Source organism: Aspergillus bombycis, assembly GCF_001792695.1.
Source record: "Aspergillus bombycis strain NRRL26010 chromosome Unknown contig00102, whole genome shotgun sequence".
Taxonomy (NCBI): domain Eukaryota; kingdom Fungi; phylum Ascomycota; class Eurotiomycetes; order Eurotiales; family Aspergillaceae; genus Aspergillus; species Aspergillus bombycis.
In genome coordinates, this window is record NW_019170104.1 from 75,597 (window position 1) to 98,556 (window position 22,960).

Genomic DNA, 22,960 nt, shown 5'->3' on the forward strand with positions numbered 1-22,960 from the left:
ATCACTGTGTCTTGAAACCCGTTTGATCTCCGTTTGACTTTTCTTATTGATGCTGCTGGCTCGGGCTAGTCCCTTCATTATGGTCGTTTAAACAACATGCCTCTCCTTTCCATGTCATAATCATAACTAATTCTACCAATTATATCATCCATGCTTTTCCACCTCAAACCACGATAGCCTTTGAAAAGCAACTGGGAAACGCGAGATTTAGACTTGGTCTCAAGATGTATCGTAGAACGTACAACTAAGTAGCAGATATCGGGATAAGATAGGTATGGGTTCGGTCTGTTATGTTTCTCTATGAAGCATAATGCTTCTACAATGCGTATATCGCAGTAGCATTATCCGGTTTGATTGAGACAGTGCAAGACGGTGAACTGGAGACGGGAAACAATAGAGTGGTATCCATTTCACAAACACACGATAACTCTCCAATAGAGACGTAACCTTAAAATGGGCCATCAAAAAGTGACAGTAGAGAAAGGAAACCCGGCCACGGGCTGGTGTATGCTACCGAAACAGTCACGGAATCCTGGTCTTCCTATTTCTGGCCTCACATGTGAACCAGCTCAATACGAGATTGGTGCAAGTGTATTAGCACAAAGCTTGAGGCTGAGAGGGAACCCCCTTACATTGCTTTGTTGAAAGGCCTGTAGGTGCATGCCCTACAACAGCAAGAACCTATCAAAATGCCGCCCGAATATTTAGCTTGGGTTCGTGCCGCCCAGAATGAAGATTCAATACTCCTCACATTGATGCCAGCTACCAATCACAGCCTCTTGGATTGTCCAAAACCAGGGATTAATCCTGAGCCGCGAGAACCTGCTACTCAGACTGGCTAATGCTGGTCAATCCTGGGATAAATTGGGATCGTGTGGCACTGCAAGTGCATCTAGACTGTCCCCTCGTCAGTATATATCGGACAGAAGATTTCATTCAAATCCCCTTCCCATCCCAAGTGATCTCACTTAACGTCTGTTCTCGAGGCACGAGATCATCTTTTGCTCATAGTTACCTCACCACGCTGAGAATAACCCTTTACTTTAATCTGTCTGGAACGAGAGGATTGTCATCATGTCCCGACCCCCAGCAGATAGACTTTTCAGTGATGTTGCTGATATCATCAACCTCCACCCTCGAGACGAGCCTTGGTGTGCTGGATACGCCACCCCATACGGACGTCGATGCCACCAACGTATCCCCGCTTCGGATTGTACCGCTGCCTGTAGTCTCCTTGACCGGGCCACTGAGGAGTTCCATATCCGAAACTCCGTATATCAATTCCTTCGGGATTTGGCACCACTCGTCCTTTGCAAAAGTAGCCATCAGAATCAAGCACCCGATCTAATTGGCACCTGGGGCAGGCAGATACAACACTTCCAGACCGATGTCAGGGCGTTGCTGGATTCACTAATGTGGGAAGAGGAAAATAGCACAGATCTGCTGCAGATGATGGGGCGGACAGCTGCCGCTGTCAAAGACATTCACTCTCAGCTTGCTCAACTGAGGGCCTCAACGGTGAGGCTAAGCACTATTGGCACCCGGTTGACGAGTACCAGGAGAGCTACAAATGCTGCCGTCCAGCGGGGAACGGAAGGATACTCGTCCACACGGGTTGGTAATACCTTACACACACTTGAGTCGCCAGCAATGAGAGCTGAACCTAGAAGGAGCCAGCATCCCGATATCACCGCAATGCCAGGTCCAGGAAGACTTGGATCCACGGGCTCTACAGGGTTTTCGGTAATTCGTGGGCAGATCGAAGGAGAGTGTGCCATTTGCTTAATGCTGTTATCGGAGTCAGAACACTCGAACAACAATAGTGAGGGCCCAAGCGGCGCCAAGGCTGGGAATTATAAGAGAAATCAGACAAAGCATTTGTTAGCCTCTAGCAGATCCTGCCAAGGACCTGATGAGTTACTTGTCTGGTGCAAGAAGCGATGTGGTTCCAATTTCCATAAGTCTTGTATGGACCAGTGGACAAACGCATGCCAGAAGGATGGCCGTCGAGCGAATTGCCCTATGTGCCGATCATCTTGGAATACGTGAATTGCCCCTTGTAGTCAGGCATCTGTGCTCTCTGGATTACTTTGTTTTCACTGCAGGCGTTTGCATTTCCATGCTTGCCGCTGTTGCTCTCTGCTAGTATCTGTTCTTGATGCTGCTCCTTTCCTTTGATGGCTTTATCCTCATCTTATCTAAATGAACACCCTTGGTGAAAGGCTAACTTACGATATGCTAAATAATGAATCCAATGTTGACATCATGATCAAAGAGACTTAGTTCTAGGCCATGTTCCACTGATAAAGAATAGCATTTTAAGCTCAATAGCCTTTGTTGCAAAATTATGAAAGCTTCTTATCTCAGTTATACTTAAAACAAAATAACTTTTATGTGGACTCCTGCAGAGCCATGATTCTCCTGAGTATGTTTTTCCTTTTGCAACAATGTATATTATCAGGATCCAACCGATCCTATATTGGATCGAATGCGGTGCAACTCATTAAGCTACAATACATACTGCGATGTACGAGATCCTTTGTCTTTCTTTATAATTTGCTTCCTTACAGTACAAAGCCTACATTGTCTTTCATCTTAACTATTCAGTGGCCCTTTGTACAAGGCCGATAATGATGGAGAGGACCTACTATGTCGAAGGGCAGTATGCATTTAAAGCCCAGGCTCTTTGCAAGGTGGAGTATATTCATATCAGTTTATACTATCATTCATAGCGGAAAACGCTTATTGCTTAAGCATTCTTAGTCGAATCCCAATACTCCAATCTGTCCTGCTGTGGAATATGGCTGACGAAGCGGAATCTGCCAGCTCAAGCGAAGATATAATGGCGCTGAATTACCTTACTCAACGTATCCCAGTGGAGATACTGACGAGAATCATCGACTACGTGCGTATGACAGACCTATGGGAAATGATCGATGTAACTCCAATGCAGTCAGCTGCCATTCGGGTTCTCAGCCAAGTCCGGCTAAGAGAGGTACTCCTCAGCAACCGTTTCTATGTTTTCACGAACGATCAAGAATGGAGGAATTGGCATAATAACAACTATTTCCGACAGCTTGAAGAGCATGGCCATCTTCGAAGACCAGTTGTTTATCGAGACGATGACCCTGTAACACACTGCGTCGCGCTGGATCGTTACGACCGACTGCAGTTTATGCTGGAGTGCGGATTACCACCTGAGTGCTGGGCAAAGTGTGGTTGGAGTCCCCTCGCTGTGGCGGTTCATTACAGAGCAGACAGGTGCTTCGATCTGCTCTGCGCTGCACAGCCTGACGAAGACGTTCTACGACAGGATACCGGAATCCTGCCTAGGGCTCCTAACTGGCTGATGACCTTTACCGGGGAAAAACGGTACGAATATGGTTTCGCAAGGCTGCTTGATCATTTTGACCAGTATAACCGGACTCAACAGCACAGGATAGAGCTCCCTCCTATCAGTCCACATGCCGTCTACAAAGTGGTCAGGAGATTTCCGGTTCCTCTGATCGAGCGCGCGGCTCGTGCGGGACTGAGGCTCGCTTTAGCCATACATCGGACCTCTCAAGAAGGAGCATGGCACATTGCACCATTCCGCGATGATGCAATGGACCTGATAAACGTACTGTGTCGTGAGTGCGCTGCCAGCCTCAACAGTTACGACGCCGAGGGTCACACCCCGTTATTCCAGGCTGTGGAGTCTGGGAAACCAGAGGTCGTGAAACTCTACATTGAGCGAGGCGTCGATGTGGATCATATCGCCGGGATCGCAGAAACAGCCCTCCACCTCGCCTGTAGACAAAGGCCAGTGAGTCTAGATATTTTACAGCAGCTCCTTGGTCATGTCGATGTCAATTCCGGTACAGGGAGTGCGCAGGGAACACCTTTGCATACACTACTGGTGAGTACATGGGGACATATACACCACGGGAATCCTCCAGCGTCAGTACCTAACCCAGGTGATAATACCCAGCATCAGCAACGGGGGCGCCCCGTCGACTGTCACCCGAGGAGCAAATGATCATGAATGTCGCCTGCGAGGCCTGTAATATGATCCTGGATCGTTATCCAGAACGGCAGGCTGTTAACGCAAGTGGAAAAACTGCCTTGCAATTGGCTCGGGCACTTCGTCTCAAACGGCTAGTTAATAGGATTCTAGGAGCACCTTCGCAAACAGGGCGATGGGGGAGACGGCTAAGGCCTCGGCGGTGAATCAGAGTTTAGATCAGTCCTTTACTTTCTTATATTCTTCATTTTTTCTGGACATTCACTAGATTCGTTGCTTATGTGTCAAGATTAGATCTATGGTTCGGATGTTATGAGCACGGTGTAGCATGGTCGATTGTCTCGTTGGATACCCTTGTTAGAACTGGGCATATTGTTCTCCCCCCACCAACCCTTGAGTTTATCATGGTTTTGTTATATCTCTATTTGTATGTCAGACGTGGCCTGTATAGATATAGATTATCATTTATCACATAAACATGACAGGACTGCGACAAGCACACGGATAGGTCTTGGAAAATAACGTGATCAGCTGATCGATTAGGGCATATGACACCCCAATCCTAGCAGCAGATGACATCCACACCTGATTCTAACCTATACTTATAAATGGGCCCTATTATTCTGGAGCTAGAAAGTAGATTCAATTAACATCTTTGTGTCTCCGTTACCTTGGACCCGCCTAGATACTACCATCCGCGATGAACTTAAAATCCATCACCACAGTGCTCCTCACCGGCTCGGTCGCGAGCGCAGTGCAGCACCAATACACCTGTACTAATTTTTATCTTCTGACAGTGATGAACGGATATGCTAACAAATGCAGCGTTACGAACGATATCAAATGAGGGTCATAGAATCCCAGCTCTGAAGTCGGAGCAAAGTGTTCTCGGGCTCCGGGTTGATGAGAGTCGTAGGTTACTTCATTTACCTCAGTAGTGGAGATAAACTAAACCTTTCTAGGTTGTTATACCTGCTCCTCGCCTTGCTCCGACGCCGTGTGTTGTCATGGACGGTTCCCTCAATGTTGTACGGATGGGGTTTATTGTTACTGTTGTGAAGACTGAATCACGGGTTGAGAATAATATAACATGATGCTAGCTATTAGAGGATACAATAACAAGTTTTAGTTGCACATTGAGATGATGTCATCCGGGATGAACGGCTTTAGGATGTTGATTAAGGCAGCCAACGGGATCCAGTCCAGGGTACCATGGATGGTCTCAATCGCGGATCCACTGTACAGAACTCTAGCGTAGAATTCCGACTCGGAGGTTTCCCTGTTGTCTCATTAGCTAGGGTTGATCGCAAGAAACGGGCTAGAGGAAGCAGCGTACCAAATCTCGATAGCAATGTTCGATGCCATTCCCGGCCAGCGGAGAGATCTGATTCCCAACGCACCAAGAATAGGTCCAATGTCGCCGTCATGCACGAAATTGTGACTATACACTAAATCGGACCTGCTCTCTCGCACAGCCTCTAGCTTCCGCACAATTTCGCCGATAAAGAGGCCTTCCACGAGTTGGATGTATTGCGTGGCGTTCGCGTTGGTCCGCCACCAGTAGTTCCATTCCCAGTCGCCGGCGCGGAAAACTTCATTTGCCTGATCGGTTGTCACGCAGTCGGATGCATCCTCTACGCGGCAGGGGAGTTCGTAGCCGTTGCATAGGCGGGCCTGGAAATTGTCGGCGAAGTGGTCAAACGTTGAAGTCCAGGAGCCAGTGGCATTAAACATGGTAGATAAGCGCGTGCGTAATGGCTCTGTAACGGATAGATGCTCGTTCCATTCCGCGGTGGATTGGATGGATGAGAGCAGTGTGTCCCGGGCGGAACAGGAAAAGCCGCGGTCAACGGTGTCAATCCCGGAGGCCTGCTGGTGGAGCGGGATTGGCCCGGAGTGCTCGGGGAATATTCCGCGGAGGACACCGCCCGCTGAGCCCTGGGTTAGGGCAGAAGAGCTAGAGCGGAACCAGACTTTCCCCTCGGGCGAGTCGGGAATCAGGCCCAGCTGGTCGCCGTACACGGCGCGGAGATCGCGACCGTGTTGGTAACCGTCTAGAAGGCCGCCGATCGTGAGCTGGGGATACTGGCAGGATCCATTGACGTAGCTGGTCAAGAACGGGTTGGATGGGTCGGAGTAGGCTTGACCATAGACTGTCGCCGGATGGGTCCCCTGGGCAGCTGGTGCTGCGTAGAGATGAGGATGAATGTTGTCGCAATTGTAGTCTTGGTTCTGTGACAATCAGCCAATCGTTGTGGATGCTGCCGGAGGAGACGACATACCTCACCACCTGGAAGAATGTTATAGGGAGTGCGACGCTGATGGCGCTGCAGATACTCAAGATAAACCAGGCGAGCGGTAACGGAGTGATTGGCGACAGGAGGTGGCAGTGAGTATGTATCCTCAGTGGGATGCGGCATACTGCAGTAGTTGTATACACCACCTATGGCGCTGGGTTGGTCGGCCGGCGCACGGTAAGTGCCGCCGTACGTGCCAAGAGAGGCATTGGTGATGAAAGTGGTATGGTTGAGGGGCGGATAGAAGGTATCTCGAGACGCGAAAGATGGCGTCCCGGAGAGAAGGGTTAAAATGAGGGCAATCATCTTCAGAAGACCTTCGTACACTGATAGCATCATGTTGCCATTGTGCGCGTGGGTTTATTTATGGGTTGGAGAAGTTGGAATGTCACATATAATTGCATCGCAACCAGTCCACCACTCACGAGCCGCCATCTCCCACGTGGTGCGGCCCTCGGAAGTTGCCGAAACAATCAACCAATTTGAAGCCTCAATTGAACGTCACAATATACAGTCTGTGGGAAATTGCTGGAGCACGTGTGGCCTATTAAAGCTTTCTGTGGTTCAGTATAGACCATGGATTTTTCCTATGGGGCTGCTCGGCATTCTACAAGTACCTACTACCCGGTACATCATGTTGTATGTCTAGCTTGACCTAATCCAGTGGACCAAGAGTGTGATACCAGCGCTGCAAGGGCAATCGTCACGACACATGTCTAATGGGTTCGCAGCTGCATCCAGGCAAAAGGTGTAGACTCTATGTGTATATGTGACTAGGCTAGCATTGTGGTTAATGCGTACTGTCCATGAGACAATAGAAAGAGGAAAGGAGACAAGAGAAATTTCTTGATATTCCGCATTTAATTCTGGACAAGCTTGCAAAATCACCTTGGGGCAGCACTGTAATTATGTTCATATTCTGTTCAGCCGTCTCCACCATAATGACTGATAAAGGCATTTGACACGACGCCGGGATCGACTAACTACGTAATAAGTAATAAGGAGCGGCAGCCAGGCTGGGCAAACATCACACGCCTCAGGCAACAGTTTTAATTCCTGGCAAGTGGTCGAGTGACCGTTCGCCGCTAGGGCTCTTGGCGGCAGGTGAGGTGATGGGCCCTGAACTTCATTTGTTTAACGGCTCTTGAGGAGGTTCCGCTGTGGAGCTCCAGCTGGCCTATAACAAGGGCTTGGGGCTGATTCACTGGTTATCTCTGATCCGATGATGGACTTTGGTTCCAATAACAACTGTCATGTTGCCAGGGGTTATCCGCCAAAGAACGATATAACAGGGTGAGCCCCCTCTTACCTTGCGAAGAGCACCAATATGCTTCAACAGTGACAGACTCCTTTAGATTCACTGTTGACATCGGCAGGGAACGCGACTGATGATCGACTCTTTTCCATGGTTCTGATACTGCTAAAACAGGGTCCACGATGATCCAATGGATCGCCACCAGTCACTTTGCCCTACGTAAATCAATGGGCCCAAATCCCCCCACGGTTGCCGCGAAATTAGTTTTTTAGGCCCAGGAACCAACCCTTTCAGGTTGGCTCAATCCGATTAGATGAGTGGGATGGAGCAATAGATACTTCGCCCACTATCGCCCGTTAGCTGGGTCTGGCGCCTTGACTTTTAAACTTGAGTTAATCCACCTTTATCAATTTCTCCGCCACCTATCTTGTTCTTTTTCGTTCCTGACAGTTTCCCCGGTTTTCTTCTTCTCTATTATTACTTTCGTCGCTGTGGATAATTATTCTCCATGTCAGCAAACGAACGACAGCTGTTTATTTGATTGATTCACACAGCGTGGATAGAGGTTACGCCGATCACTTTTGGTCTTATCCTGAACCTTGTTTTATTGGCGTTTTAATCTATAGTGCCTCGACACGCCACCGTAGCTAATGGCGCGGAAGATGGTAACCCGCAAAACTACGACTTTCTTGATATTCATCCTACTAGTGACGATCGTGACCTCCGTGCTCAAGATCAGTCTGTCTGATACCCCCCTTTACCACCATGCCACCAGTCCGGATACAATCAAAGCAGATTACTGGGAATGGGAAACGGCCACACGTTTCGCTCCTCTTAAGAATCAGTTCACCGCCAGTTCCAGCAGTGATGACGACCACCTGTGTGACTCCTTCCCCACCTATGTGCTGTCACGGATCCAGGTCGTGCTGAAGATCGGGGCGTCCGAGCCTGCCGATCGCGTGGACGCTCAGATCTCGACCGTCACCCACTGTATTCCGAATCTCCTCGTCGTCTCGGATCGCGAAGGCGAACTCAATGGTCATCGCGTGCACGACATCCTCGCGACGCTTCCTGAATCGTTCCGCTTCAATGTGACGGACCTTGAGCCCTACGAAGCCTTAAGGCGGGGCGATGAGCAGGCAGTGGGGGGCGACGAGGGTTGGCATCTGGATCGCTTCAAGTTCTTGCCTATGGTCGAACGTGCCCATGAGATGAACCCGACCGCGCAGTGGTACGTTTTCCTGGAGTCCGATACCTACTACGTATGGGACAATCTCCTCCGCCTTCTCGATCAGTACGACCCATCGGAGTCCTTGTATTTTGGTTCGCCATCACCTGGACGGGAGATCGCTCAAGGAAAGCCCATGTATTTTGCGTACGGTGGTGCGGGGTTCGTTCTTTCTGGGGGCGCGATGAAGAAGTTGGTGCACCGGCGTCACGGTTCTATGGGTCAATACACCGAGCCATCGTTGAGTCTACAGTTTGAGGATATAGTGAAAGGCGACTGCTGTGGGGACTCCGTGTTGGGTTGGGCACTGTACCAAAAGGGCGTGAAACTGTCGGGGCTGTGGCCCATGTTTAACCCGCATCCGCTCCATAGCATCCCGTTCGACAATGCATACTGGTGCCAGCCGGTAATCAGCATGCACAAGACTGTGTTGTCAGACATGAAGGGACTGATCGAGTGGGAAAACCAACGCGATCGCAAGGTTTGTCCAAAATCAACATGTTTCCTTTTCGTCACCAAAACTAACTGAGATTGTCAGAAACCTTTGTTATACGCGGATCTGTTTGAATACACGCGCATGGGGACCTTCGAAAGCAAACCTGACTGGGATAACGGGGACTGGGGTGGTTTCGGAGAGCCCAACGAGTCGCCGGCACACGTCTCGATGGAAGCCTGCCGGACTGCATGCCATCAGCACACCGAGTGTCTGTCATACACTTATGATCATTCCGGTCATTGTATCTTTGTGCGGACGATGCGACTGGGCCATAGTAAGCCGCCCACGCAGGAGGTGCGGCTCTCTGCCGGGTGGGACGTGGAGAAAATGCGGAATTGGCGAGATTCGCATGAATGTGAGAAGCCAATGTGGGTGAAGCCAAGCATTACGCGGATCTTCTAGAGCAATGTATATCATGATTTTGTGTAAGGCGTTTGGATATTCTGGGATGTTGTGGATTATACGATGTTGTCGCTCACGACCAAGCCGTTACGATATAGAAATGCATAGTTGTCCTTTCATGGACTAGCAGGTTATATTTTCTATAACTAGAATCTGAGGACCTGTGAAAGTGGGGCTGAAAATGACGGTTTCTGCAGTCAGAAACGGCTGCCTTGGTCTGTATTAGAAATACCTGACGTTGCAGAAGAACAGTAGATTTCGGCAAGACTTCGTACTGGATGTATAGAAAAGGAGCGGGTTGTCTATCTCCAGCGAGGGAGCAGCCTCTGGTTGGAAGCAATGTGTCAAATACAGGAAATTCCGAAGAACAAATTTAGACATCACAGCCATGGTTTCTTAAAGAAGTGCCCTGATTGAAAATAGCAAGCTCTGTAACACCCGTGCGTGTTAATTATACTCCATCTGTACATTGCCACCACTCATCACCATCCGATCAATCTTTCCACCACATACTACTTGACATTGCCAAGGGAAGACTGGGACATCCCGGGCCGGCACCACACCCATAGATAGAGCGCAGACGTCCAGCCACCCAACGTCCGGTAACACGTCATAGGTCGCCATCAATTCAATGTAGAACTCTTCGATCGTGCTATATGTTGGCGTTATGACAACTCCAGTGGAGGGGGCAATACCCGTGCATGGCTGTGTGGCAAGACGATGAGCCAACTGGTGCTGTAGTAGATTTTCCAAAAGGGTGAGAGTGGATTGGATCCCATCCAGGGCACCCTGGACAAGGTTCTTCGCAGATTGGAATGGAATAGAGCCTAGGTGACGCTTCATGGTACCAGGGTCAGGTTTCGAACCGCGTAGCACACCCAAAATAGTTCGGATCTCACTTTGAATCTCCCTTAGTCGATTTCGGCAGCGAATCGTCGCGTCGATCAGCCCCATGTCTTCCGACGTGAGATACAATGAGTATGTCCGGGCGGCCAGACCAGGAACTTTCACAACCTCAATGAACGCATTTTCATGTGCCTCCCGGAAAACACTTCCGTGGCCGTGAGGATGCTCAGACCTTATTATGGCTCGGACCACTGATATCCATTCATCTCGTTCCAGGAAGCATGGTTGACCTAGAGAGAAGGATGCCCGGATGAGAAATGGCCGGAATGTGAGAAACAGCGTTCGGCTAAACCCCAGGATATATGTTGCGGCCGGGACATTGGGCAACTGCATTATTTGGGCAATGCTGTTTGTGTGAGAAATCCAGGAGCCTTGAGATAGCCCGTTTTTCATCTCATAGAGAGCAAGCAGGATTCCTCCCGCGAGGATTTCATCCGACATTGGGAGACAGCTTACCGCCCTTCTCATAGAGGCCAATGCATCGTTATACATATCTAGACTCTGGATGATAAGCAGTCTGTACTCCGTCTGGCCGAGATGCAGAGCAGCCAAGGCGCGTACTGCCGACTGGAGGAATGCCGGATGAGGACGCGCCGAATGAAGGGCGAATTCGACCCAGCCCAGGTTCACTAGTGGTCTGTAGCAGGCCCGTAGCGTTGAAAAATTCCCCTCGACACACCGAGAAAAGATGTCCAGTTCTTGCATACGAGTGGATTGTGTTGCAAGGTTTGGCATTACTCGGGTGTCCATAACTGTCGATTCGAGATCGGACCCCGCTGGACGATAGGTTCGCACACCTCTATTTCCACGGTGTGATTCTTGGCTGTTCCACGCATGCAAGTTGTAGAAAGGGAATGGCTGTGGGTAGCCTGGGCAAGTCATATTCCGTCTCACACACTCCCGGCAAGCAGGCCTTGCCTCATCACACTATCGGATGGATTAGTAAACGAGGGCCCTCTCTTGGGGTGAGGGGTCTCTGTTACCTTGACCCTCCTCTGTATGCATTTCTGACACCCCGTGCTGCGAGGAATACCAGGCATGTTGTCCCGTTGAGGATAACGCTGTCTTGTCCTTGACTACGGCTCGGACCGAATGACTCTACGCCTAGCGTCCGGAGTATTTCTGAGTGGGAGTGGAGATGATTTATTTCCGGCTAACCTCAAGTGCGCGGGGTTGGCGTTACTAATACTTCCAGCCTCGCGATCGATTAACGACCTTCGTAACTACCCCTATTCAGGATGATGGAACGGCCAAGAGCCCAGCTTCTGGGGTTCTTCTCGGTCTGTTGCTGTTGCTGTTGTCGTCTCGGTCGAACACATGAGCTATGTTTAAGACGAACTTTCTATAACAACCCTTGGAGGGCTGGTGGTGGCCCACAGGGGATGCAAATGATAGCCTCACGGCCCAACGCGACGACCGCCATTACCTAACGGTGTTGGGAAATATGGCCCCGTACCATGAGCATACCGGAATCCTGTAGCTTTACAGAATACTGAATCCTTCTGGAGCACATCAACTACCCCATGGGGAAGTATCACGCATTACCGTAAGTTACCAGTGGGGCCTACAGGATGAATCACCTGCACTCAGAGCGAGTGGCAGGCATAGGACGAGGGCCCAAGCCTCATCTGTCGATCACTTCCTAGCTCTGTGGGTCTCAACACCACTAAGGGTCCAGAGCATCCATCCATTACAGGTGGGGGTAGGTGTTTGTGGGATGAGTAACTATTATTCGCTACATGGCGTAGAAAATAATGCACAAAATAAAGAACTGACAGCATAGTAGTATAGCAGCACACCAATATGCGGGGATCCCCTCCACATCGCTCCTTCAAACATGAGGAAATATACCCGTCCAACGCGGCTGTCGATAAGCGCCCGATGGTAAGCTCCTCATGCTGATAAACGCCTCAATCGTCAGGAAGAAAATGCAGGCCACATACAAGATCATCGCGATAATGCTGACGCCCAGCAGGAAATACCGAAGCCAGATGGGAACCCTCCTGTTGGAGGAGTGGTCATACACGCTCTCATGATACAGTTCCCACAGCATCGACCAGCTTCGCAACATCATCCCGACCCGGGATCGTTTTTCAAATCTCATGCGGTACCACATTTTGATGAAGAAACTGTCGAACTCTTCATTCCAGGACATGACGAAATAGACAATCGTGGGGAATATCCCCAGCCCAATCCCAGACATGCGCCAGATGATGCGCTCCGCTGGGGTAGGAAAGTAGTTGTTCCACACGCAGAGGTGAAGGCCACCGTTAGTAATGGCTAGGATGGAGGCCCAGAGCTCAATCCGCCGTCGAAGATATTTTAAGACACTGTATGCCGCGCGAAAGAACATGTAGACCCATCCACCATGTTCGTAGTATTCTGTGAAAAACGGGAGGTCACGCGCATGGTTGGTTGTCGGCTGGGTGAGATCATGTCCCATCAGGTCAGCGCTGTCGAGCGGCAGTGGGATGGGGCGGTTGATATCCAATGGCTTAGCCCACCAGCAGCAGTATGCAACGATGGAATAGAGGATCTGGATGAGCACATGGGCCTCAAGGAGGGTGACCGGGAGTCCGGAGAGTTTTCGACCTACTGCCTGAATGACCATCCACGAGATCTGCACCGCGACAAGGAGCTTACTGATAGTATTGGCGTTGCCTTTATCCTCGATCACGCTTTGGTCAAAATGGTGTTTTTGTAGCGTCCCATCCTGAATCAGTCTTCGAATCTTCCCACCCTGCAACAGGCTTTCGAAACCCTGGGGTCCGATGGTTGTCACCAAAGGTGAGGGAGAGTCAAACGATTCAGTTATGGTATTGGGCCGCTGGAGATGACGCGAACTCTTTCCCGAGGGCAGTTCGCGCTGGGCCGTGTTGGCACGATGGTTGTAGCTCTCCGTCTCCACGACGTAACCTCCCATCACCACAAAGAATGCACCAGTCAGTCCCAGCCAATACTTCTTCTCACTATCACCCTCAAATGATTGCTCCCAGAGGTTCCGAATCTTTATGGCTCGCAGAAGCTGCTCCACTGCCATGCACACGACTAGTTCCGGGATCACGATCGCCCAGGTCATCATGAAGAACTTATAAACATTGGCGGACCAGTAGCCCTTGACAGGGAGAACATCCGGATGGACGGCAGTCCACACGCATAGGATGAATGTGGAGAAGCAGTTCCAGAATAGCGTAAGGGTTCCCCTTTGGTCCGGCTCGGCGACGTATGCGGGTTCGGGCTGGGGGCCAACCAGAGGAGCAGGGGCAGCAGAAACTGCACCAAGATCAGACAATGAATGCAGAAGGCAGTAGAAGTAAAGAAGTTTTCTGAGACCTGCCATTTCTCTGTCTTTATTGGTGCGGTGATCAAGAAAGGATGAATGAAGAACTCTCGAGTCTATCATGCTATGCCAGGCATTGCAGTGGGGTTTGCACACAGGAGGTGAGAGAGCCAGATATATACGCCATACAGACAACTGCAGTTGCTAGATGACTATCTTTACCTGGGCTTGTAAAAACCAAAACAAGTTAGTCGCAATAGCCCTCGTAACAAACAGCCTTAGTGAGGCCATCCACAAAGCATGGCAGGGGTGTTCATCCACTTCGATACTTGGGGATAGAGGAGCGGTTCTTGTTCAAGAGCATTTAACGCCAATTCTGAGTTTCGTCGTATACTTCCGAAAATGGCGACCAGGCAAATGAACAGGCCAGGCGGACTCAGCGTGCTTATTGGATCATCGATATCGCCGCAGCCTATCGTATATGTCGACCCAGAGATAGACAGATTACCCACTAGACCAAAAGTGCACCATGGGGAGCATTCTCAGTAGATGCCTACTGGACAGTCTATACTGGCTAGAGTGAGGACAGCAAGGCTGAATGTGCCCTTGACGTAATACCGATTTCGCCGGCACTGTTCTTAGTAGGGTAATGGAGCAAGACCAGGGAGCGCATGGGCTAGTGGACAGCACATGTGCCCAGTCTCGATCTATATGTCGAACCGCAAGACAACTACGGCCACTGCCAGATTCCCTTCGGCAATGCCATTTAAACCGAGTTGAATAGTTCCGCAGGTGCGTTTTTGAGAAAACAAATCTAGGGCATGTACCATAACCAGAATTATATATATATTGTCTAATAGCTATTTCTTACGACCGGTGTATCTCAGACGCCGACATCCGTCAGAGAATGAGAGCAGATCCATGAAATGTCCTCTCCCATACTCGCCTTCTGCAATCCCAGTCAGAGATCTCGTCTCGATGATAGTATTATTTTTGAGATGAGTCCAGCATAATGCCAAGGAATTCTATCCCAAGAAGGTTCGGTGTGGCTAAGGATTTGCCTGCCCTTGACTGCCATAGATTCAGATGGAAATAATATACACACAGCCAACGATCCAATGATACGATAGAGAAAGGTAAAACAATGTATAAATTACACCAAGTCTATACGGGTTGGCCGCTAGCACAGCTGGTACGGAATACGAGTTGATCTGCGGGCAGGAGCGGTAATTTCACTCGGTCTATTACTGGTCTGACGCCAGGACCTGAGATAGCACCATTGACCAAGGGGTCGTCTCGCCCCCGAGACAATTTAGAAAAATACCAGGTAACCAGTCAAACTTCTCGTATTTAAGGTGATGGCAGTTAAATAGAAAGAGAGAGGTACTGGAACGTGGGCATGCTGTGGAATAGCATCTTATCACTCCCTGTTCGGCGTCAAGTTCTCCTACTCAGTGCCAAATTTACATCCCTCTACTATTTTTCGAGTTCATTTACTCCAACCCTACTTTGTCTCCCACATTGGAACCCCCAAACCATGGAGTTTTCTTCTAGCAGTGGATTGCCTACCATTCCAGCATTCCAGCTTCCTGGACTCATCGGGTCAGTGGGCAGCGGTGTCGCAATTTGGAAGGTCCTATTCACGCTTCTTATTGCGGCTGTTGCTTATGATCAGCGTAAGTTCTGTACATGTACCAGTGAAGGTTAGGCCAGTGGCTGATAATGGGACCTTCTCATATGTAGTGAAATACATCCGGCAGAAGGGTTCAATTCCTGGCCCATCATGGAAGGTCCCCTTCACGGGACCGTTTCTGGAGTCAATGGATCCAAGATTTGAGGGATATATGGCCAAGTGGAGGAGCGGGGAGTTGAGTTGCGTGTCCATCTTTCACAAGTAAGCAATCGTCGAGCTGTCATAGAGAAAATGGAAGCGGTAGCTGATTGACTGTCATAGGTTTGTTGTCATCGCTTCGACACGCGACATGTCGGTCAAGATCTTCAACTCCCCTTTCTTCGTGAAGCCTTGTGTGGTCGACTCCGCACACAAGCTGCTAGGGAAAGACAACTGGGTATTCTTAGACGGCAAAGACCATGTTGAGTTTCGGAAAGGCTTGAATCTCCTCTTCACACGCTCTACCCTGGCTAGCTATCTCCCGCTTCAAGAAGCGGTATTTGATGCGTACTTTGAGCGGTTTCTCGCACGGTCGGCGGCTAACAAGTACAGACCACTGCCTTGGATGCCTGAATTCCGCAAGCTCATGTGTACGGTATCCTGTCGCACATTTGTGGGGCATTATATCTCCGAAAGTGCACTAGACAAGATCGCGCACAACTACTATCTCATCACTGCTGCTCTTGAATTGGTCAACTTCCCGGTTATCCTTCCATTCACCAAGGGCTGGTACGGTAAAAAGGCGGCTGACTTGGTCCTTCGAGAATTTACCCAATGTGCTGCCAAAAGCAAATTACACATAGCGGAGGGTGGTAAGATCACCTGTGTGATGGATGCCTGGATTAAAGCCCAACAAGACTCGGCAGCATACAGGAGGGACATGGCAGCAGGGGTTCGATGTGAGAAGCCGGCGCAGTTGCTTCGTGAATTCACGGACTACGAGATTGCACAAACTATCTTTACCCTCTTGTTTGCATCGCAAGATGCCAACAGTGCTGCCGCTACCTGGCTCTTCCAGCTGATGGCCGACCGCCCAGAGATCTTAAACCGACTCCGTGAAGAGAATTTAAATGCCCGTAATCGCGATCGTGAAGGGCGGTTGTCCATGGACCTGTTCGAGAGGCTACCATATACGCGCGCAGTAGTCCGGGAGACCCTGCGCTACCGCCCACCGGTGATCTTGGTCCCATACATCGCGAAGAAGGACTTCCCAATTACCGAGAATTACACGGTGGGAAAGGGATCGATGGTCCTCCCGTCCGTTTGGCCTGCCACTCACGACCCCGAAGTCTACCCGAATCCCGATTCATTCGATCCGGATAGGTGGATCACTGGGACAGCTGAACAGCATCCGAAGAACTTCCTGGTGTTTGGAACAGGACCACACTATTGTTTGGGGCAGACCTATGCCCAGATGAATCTGATGGCCATGATCGGGAAGGCGAGCCTAGCGCTGGACTGGGAACACCATACTACGCCGGAGTCGGAGGATATAAAGGTTTTTGCTACAATATTTCCAAAGGTATGGGTGGAAGTTGTGTGTGCTTGTTCGTTGGTTTAATGCTAACTTCAACTTGAGGATGACTGCCATCTAACCTTCCGTCGCCGAACTTAGAATTTGAATGGCTCTCTGTTAGAAGGCTAAGAATATAGTCGACTTAAATTGAGTGTTCTCTTACTATTCGAGGGGTTGGTGAGATTGGTCAGGTAGCAACGGGCATAATTCATTCTTCGTCGATCATTAGAGCAGTGTATTGCAAAATTTGGTACTTTTTCTGTTTGTTTGTCACAGTGCAAGGAGATAACCGAGGCCTTCAATCATGATCCTCTTCTAGATTTGGAATCATTAGGATAGTGAAGGCTCTGCGGTGAGCATTTTTTTTTTCTTATTATCCGGCTATGCCTCCAGGTGTGGTGGACCTAGTCTTCTAACAGTTTACTCAAAACTAGAAGTAGCTAATTAAATCTGGGGTTGTGGATATAAGTCCGCCTGTAGCCCCTCCTTTGGGGGCCTTTTCTGCTACATTTAAGAATAAAGATTATTACAGGAGAGTTTGTACTTCTACCATCTGTATTTCGGTCTCTTATGTCAGTTATCTTAGCTTTCTGAACGACCAGGTTTACTATATAATCTATACTGGCTCTTTTTATCATGGCAAATATTTAAAGCAACCATAGTCTTTGGGGTTCCTTTTACAGTATTATATTCCAGGTTTTGATTATGCTCCACGGCCGGTCAGGTCAACCCAGATGGAAGTGAAGTGCAGGACAGATATGGTACGGTAGGTACCGGTAAGTCATATATATAGCTCGCATGTAAAACATAAGCACCGGACAACAATCCCATCATACTGACTTTTTGCAATGCTGCAATGTCTACGGTTGGGAGCAGTTGGTTTAGTTGGTTTAATGTGCATATATTGGGCATAAATTGTCTTTGACCGTGTGTGTAGAGTACACCCCATCATCATTTAGCATGATCTATGATAGGCTAAAATATAATCTCATAGCACTGCACATAGTGTGAGCCACGCCTTCCATTCTATGGTACTACGACCATTCCTAAGCATCTATTTCAGTGTTACTTATTAAGTTATACCCTATATAACCCAAGAGCCTAGACTTAGGGCAAGCTAGCACTTACTACCATTGGAAAAATTGTGATTTGGCATTGTTATCTGGAGAAGCATACACAGAGTGAGTTCAGGGTGGGACAGGAGTATTTTGGACACATGCAAGGGCCTTGGGATGGTGTATACAGTCTAGTGTATCGTGGAAAAGGACCAATTGGTGGGTGGTCTGGCAAGATACACGGATTTCCAACCTACACCTTGCACACACAGGATAGGTCTAGTCTCTAGATTCGGAGAAAAGTCGATTGGGCGCCCAGGGTCAACAAGGGAACAATACTCGAAAGTGTTTCCCGAGGCAAGGGGGAGAGGAACGGGGTAACCTAAAGTTACATGTTGAGAATTTTGAAAGGGTGTGTCATTGCGAGCAGAGGAACCAAAGTCAAGGGATGCCCGCGTTTTACAGACATACAAGGGGTATTTGACTGGCATGTGGTACGGTACAGCCCCATTATGCTCACTTTATGTTATGCAGGTGCATCAAGGCATCTTGTGCCAACACGTACATATGCAGGATCCGACATCAATTCTCCTGCATGATCCACCTCTTAGCAATGTAGATCTTGCCATCCTAGCGGGATTAGGGGGGTTGAGCCATTTGAACGCAAGTCGGCCTATGCGTTATAAAAGTCTTCGCGTAGCTGAACAGCATTTTCCAGTCATCGCTTTATTACTGTTCCATAAGTGAATATACTGTGAAAGGTGTATGGCATATATTTTGGGTACCACCTAAGAGCTTCCTTACGACTGTTGCTCTTGCTACACGGCTCTGAATGGTTGCCCAAAGTTCACAATGACTGCTTGTAACAGGTGGTAAGTCTTGACATAACCCCTCATGGAACCTGCTATCGCGGGCAGTGACCAAATGCCTTAAAGTGCTGCTATAGGTGAGCTTGAAAATTCAACTTCCGTGCTCGAGGATGGTTATATACTGTAGATGATGTCTGAAATGGATCTATAAGATAGTGCATCGAATCTAAATGATGGTCTGAAGCCTTCAATATCGTGAAGTTGCCTTGAGCTTCCTTGTTCTTGGGCTCTTTTGTTTTCTTTTTTTTTTTAAAAAAAAAGAAAAAGAAAAAGAAAAAAAACATGCCTGCAGAGTAAAAGTAAAGTAAATGGGCTTGACTGTTTGCATTCAACAGAGCTAGTTGTACTCGGCGAACAGCCACTATTATCAACCAAATTTATTCAGAATCGGCTGGAGATATACCTAGTCGTCCACGGCGAAAGATATATATCTCAGAATCGAACTAGTCGATAATCCACCTGACTGTTATCGTTCGTAGAAAGAACATAATTGACTGATACCGATACTGGAACCCTATGAATAGATCTAATTGGCCAAGAAATTGAGTGTTGGTACGACGTAGTGGTAAAGTTGGTAATATGTTACATTGTCCGGAACTTGGATTTAGTCCGCCGTAATCTAGGTGAGAATGACCCGGTACTAGCGGGCATGGCGACTCTTACGGAGTACACGATGTGGAATAAGGCATACCACAGGCTCATTGAATATCCAATTATGGTAGAGTAGAGTAGCGCTGTGCCCCACGTCCAATTCAGCCACTTCTTGGCATGGCATTTGCATGCCGTCAGACTCCGTCCTGCTCCCCAGTCCTACCCTTCTTAACATCTTATCATTTTACCGATTCATATTGTATGGACGACCTGCATCTAATACGCCAGGCAGAGAATCTGAGATGGACAAGGCATTTTGCTTCATAGATGGACTCCAACCTGACAGGGTGTCACGGAAACTGATGCGCCGTCACGTCATGAAGGGTAAAAATGCTGGGAAAAAGGTTCACCGAGCCTCAAGAAAAGAGCTATTAATGAATTTGCATCAGCCAAAACCTGTTGATGTTCCGGGCCTTTATGGCGGGCCCTGTGACGGTAATAAAAGCGTGGATCTGGGTCCAGTCGACAGGAAATTCGGCGATACCATCCTCACGAGCTCGCTTCCCCCGGTCGAAGTCAACCCATGGTCCCTAACTATTATCAATCAATGTGAGGGTCTGGACGCTCGACATGACCACATTAAAGCTGACACCGGCGTTCCAATCTTCGACCTGACTACTGAACGGCTATATCCCATCAGCCTTGGCTTTTCATTATGTGAAGTTAAGCTTCTATGGCTCCGGGTTCTGTTCACCGACGAGGCCGGTAAGATCGGATACTCGTATGGTTTAATATAACGCTAACCTAACCCTAGCCTATTATTGTAATATCAGTCTGATGCAGGCATGCAACGAAATATACCTAGGAAATGGCACCAGTAACACCAAAGCTTTGTACCACTTGTCCCAGTCACTCACCCAGATCCAAAGGAGGCTCGCAAGCTGCGATGCTCTCTCAGATTCCACTATGGGACTGGTTATATCTCTCATCACGCAAGAGCAAATCAGAGGTCAAGGTTCTGCTGCTGAAGTGCATGCCAAGGGGCTGCGAAAGATGGTGGAGCTGCGTGGAGGCCTCAGTGACCTCGATGGGAACCTCACCCTCGTCCTGAAAGTGTGCAAGTAGGTGGAGCCGTGAAAAGGTGTTCGGCGTTTGGCTAACTTTTGTGATTGAAGAGCAGATATAATGCTCTCTTTACAGTGCGGAAGACCGACAATGTTCTTCCGAGACCATATGGCTGAAGTGTGGACGAAGCTTGCCTCGAGTGGACACCGTCTCCATGGTGCTCCAGTCACACCCTGGAATGATTTGCATCCATATCTTCATGCCATACTTTCAGACATCATGAACCTCTCTTATCTACTGAACTGTGCTCCACGCCAGCCAATCCTTGATCTTTTGGGATTCGAAGAGACATTTGTTTCAATTTGCTATCGCCTACTGCGGTTTATTCCAATGCAGGACTCCGTCCGAGTCGACACTCAAACTGCGTGCCACCTTGGACTGCTCATGTTTACTATGGCTACATTTTTCCAAATCGGACAGAAGCGAATCATTGAGTTTAACATACTGTCTCTACGTTTCCAGAATTTCCTAACCAGTGACCGCTGCGAGGTCGCGGATAGCATGATTCTTTGGCTCATTACTGTTGGTGGCATTTGGTGTTCAAAGGATCTAAACAATGATTTAGTTACGTCTGAAATACACCTACTGGCTCAAAAGCAAGGAATTCGCAGCTGGAGCGAGCTTCGAGAGTATCTTGGGGAATTTCCGTGGATACATGCTCTACATGACCAACCTGGCCTTACGCTATGGAATCAAGTGCAGCGCAGCCATTAGACATTGAGTATTTAATCTGAGCCTACAATCCCACTTGGCTTTTTCCAAATTAATTGAGGTCGCGCCCAAGGGACTACTCACCATGTGAAAGTCTGTCCGACCAATTGCTCAGAGACATCCCAGAGCTTCTCAGCCTCCTGACTAGACACTGCAAGAGGGTGAGCGTTACCACTAATCTGGCAATTATCCAGGTACGATCCCCAATTTTCACTCCCGTCTTTCTCTTTTCCGACACCGTGAGCCAGCTTCGGGTCCAACGCGGCGACCAAGCTAGTAGAAGCTCCCGCGCCCAACGTCTTTGGTTTGAAGATGCTCTTTCTCAAGTCAGCAAATGCTTCCAGATCTTCCGGCGACATGTCCCGGCCCAGCTCAGTCTCTATGACTCCCGGGTGTAAGGACAGGGTCAAGATTCCGTACTTCTCGAACAGCCGCTTGTTTGCAGCGATTCCGAAAAGCACATTTGCAACCTTGCTACGGTTGTAGCCATCGAGAGGAACATACGAGGCTTCTTCAATGTCCCGGCATCCACACATCGCGAACCACTGATAGTCAGGCTGTTCTTCCTTTGGCAGGTCTTTGTTCTTTGTGTCGAAGTTTATGTCACTCCAACGCACACCGGACACCTGAGGCGAAGCAGAGCTTACGTTGACGATCCGTGTGGCGCCAATGGGGTTGCTCTCGGCAGCTTTGATCAGCTTTGGCATGATCAGACAGGCGAGGAGCCAGTGTCCCAGGTGGTTGGTTGCAAAGTGCAGCTCGATGCCATCCTTGCTTAATGTGCGTTCCTGTATGCCCATTATTCCGGCACTGTTGACAACAATGTTGATCATGGGCACGTCAGCCCAGTTCAGGACCTCGGTAGCTGCATTCCGAACCGATTGCTGATTGGAGAGGTCCACGCAGAGGCCACGATAGTTCACAGCAGGGAACTCAGCTCTGAGGGCGCTGATAGAGTCCTGGATTTTGCTGGGGTTGCGACCGGTGATAATGAGAAGGGAGGGCGATTGAGAGGCCTGGTCAGTCAATATGGGCGACGTGTATGACACACAGGCGTGGTAACTTACGAACGCTTGGGCCGTCGAGAACCCGATCCCACCGCGATTGACACCTGTCACTATAATAGTCTTGCCACGGATCCTAGAAGCAAATGCCTCTGCGACCTCGAGGGCTTCGGTCTTCTTGTTGAATTTGGAATAAGTTGTAGTAGCCATTTTGCGTATGTCTTTGAAAGGTGAGAGGCAGGTTATCTATGGGAACAAGGGAAACAAAGACACTTGCACTGTCGACTAGGGTCTCCTTTATCGCAGCAGAGACGGCGCCATTTATATCTTCCCTGGGGGTTGGGCATATGCTTCCAATGTGGTAGTAACATGAGCCATGAAGCTCGATTGAACCAATGAGAGACTCACTGCCGATTTTGGATAAGCCGTATCCCGCTCAGCCAATGAGAGATTGATTGCCTGATCGGGTTAAGACGACCTTAGCCCTGAGGTCACGAGGCTTCCGACGACTAGTAACAAGTAAGACTACTAGGAGATGTAGGCAACGAGT

The 22,960-nt window shown here is 49.1% G+C and overlaps 9 protein-coding genes across 9 annotated transcripts; 5 read left to right on the forward strand and 4 right to left on the reverse strand.

Annotated features, from left to right (window-relative positions):
- Positions 1 to 1,074: 1,074 nt before the first annotated feature.
- ABOM_009644 (uncharacterized protein) lies at positions 1,075 to 2,049 on the forward strand (the record flags this gene model as incomplete). Its single annotated transcript, XM_022536772.1, has 1 exon — positions 1,075 to 2,049. One exon carries the CDS (start codon positions 1,075 to 1,077, stop codon positions 2,047 to 2,049), a length of 975 nt encoding a protein of 324 aa, XP_022385543.1.
- A 751-nt stretch (positions 2,050 to 2,800) lies between these two features.
- Positions 2,801 to 4,209, forward strand: ABOM_009645 (ankyrin repeat domain-containing protein; the record flags this gene model as incomplete). The annotated part of the gene is made up of 2 exons (XM_022536773.1): positions 2,801 to 3,902; positions 3,971 to 4,209. 2 exons carry the CDS (start codon positions 2,801 to 2,803, stop codon positions 4,207 to 4,209), a joined length of 1,341 nt encoding a protein of 446 aa, XP_022385544.1.
- A 919-nt stretch (positions 4,210 to 5,128) lies between these two features.
- Positions 5,129 to 6,636, reverse strand: ABOM_009646 (histidine phosphatase family protein; the record flags this gene model as incomplete). Its single annotated transcript, XM_022536774.1, has 3 exons — positions 5,129 to 5,282; positions 5,340 to 6,235; positions 6,286 to 6,636. The coding sequence occupies 3 exons, from the start codon at positions 6,634 to 6,636 to the stop codon at positions 5,129 to 5,131; spliced, it is 1,401 nt and encodes a 466-aa protein (XP_022385541.1).
- Positions 6,637 to 8,205: 1,569 nt separating this feature from the next.
- ABOM_009647 (glycosyltransferase family 31 protein) lies at positions 8,206 to 9,681 on the forward strand (the record flags this gene model as incomplete). Its single annotated transcript, XM_022536775.1, has 2 exons — positions 8,206 to 9,264; positions 9,322 to 9,681. The coding sequence occupies 2 exons, from the start codon at positions 8,206 to 8,208 to the stop codon at positions 9,679 to 9,681; spliced, it is 1,419 nt and encodes a 472-aa protein (XP_022385542.1).
- A 447-nt stretch (positions 9,682 to 10,128) lies between these two features.
- ABOM_009648 (Zn(II)2Cys6 transcription factor domain-containing protein) lies at positions 10,129 to 11,627 on the reverse strand (the record flags this gene model as incomplete). The annotated part of the gene is made up of 2 exons (XM_022536776.1): positions 10,129 to 11,514; positions 11,571 to 11,627. The coding sequence occupies 2 exons, from the start codon at positions 11,625 to 11,627 to the stop codon at positions 10,129 to 10,131; spliced, it is 1,443 nt and encodes a 480-aa protein (XP_022385549.1).
- Positions 11,628 to 12,418: 791 nt separating this feature from the next.
- On the reverse strand, positions 12,419 to 13,927 carry ABOM_009649 (uncharacterized protein; the record flags this gene model as incomplete). Its single annotated transcript, XM_022536777.1, has 1 exon — positions 12,419 to 13,927. One exon carries the CDS (start codon positions 13,925 to 13,927, stop codon positions 12,419 to 12,421), a length of 1,509 nt encoding a protein of 502 aa, XP_022385550.1.
- A 1,477-nt stretch (positions 13,928 to 15,404) lies between these two features.
- On the forward strand, positions 15,405 to 17,154 carry ABOM_009650 (cytochrome P450; the record flags this gene model as incomplete). Its single annotated transcript, XM_022536778.1, has 4 exons — positions 15,405 to 15,543; positions 15,611 to 15,761; positions 15,822 to 17,061; positions 17,119 to 17,154. The coding sequence occupies 4 exons, from the start codon at positions 15,405 to 15,407 to the stop codon at positions 17,152 to 17,154; spliced, it is 1,566 nt and encodes a 521-aa protein (XP_022385569.1).
- Positions 17,155 to 19,947: 2,793 nt separating this feature from the next.
- On the forward strand, positions 19,948 to 21,416 carry ABOM_009651 (uncharacterized protein; the record flags this gene model as incomplete). The annotated part of the gene is made up of 4 exons (XM_022536779.1): positions 19,948 to 20,335; positions 20,385 to 20,691; positions 20,746 to 21,217; positions 21,261 to 21,416. 4 exons carry the CDS (start codon positions 19,948 to 19,950, stop codon positions 21,414 to 21,416), a joined length of 1,323 nt encoding a protein of 440 aa, XP_022385568.1.
- A 70-nt stretch (positions 21,417 to 21,486) lies between these two features.
- Positions 21,487 to 22,620, reverse strand: ABOM_009652 (uncharacterized protein; the record flags this gene model as incomplete). The annotated part of the gene is made up of 1 exon (XM_022536780.1): positions 21,487 to 22,620. One exon carries the CDS (start codon positions 22,618 to 22,620, stop codon positions 21,487 to 21,489), a length of 1,134 nt encoding a protein of 377 aa, XP_022385553.1.
- Positions 22,621 to 22,960: the final 340 nt, after the last annotated feature.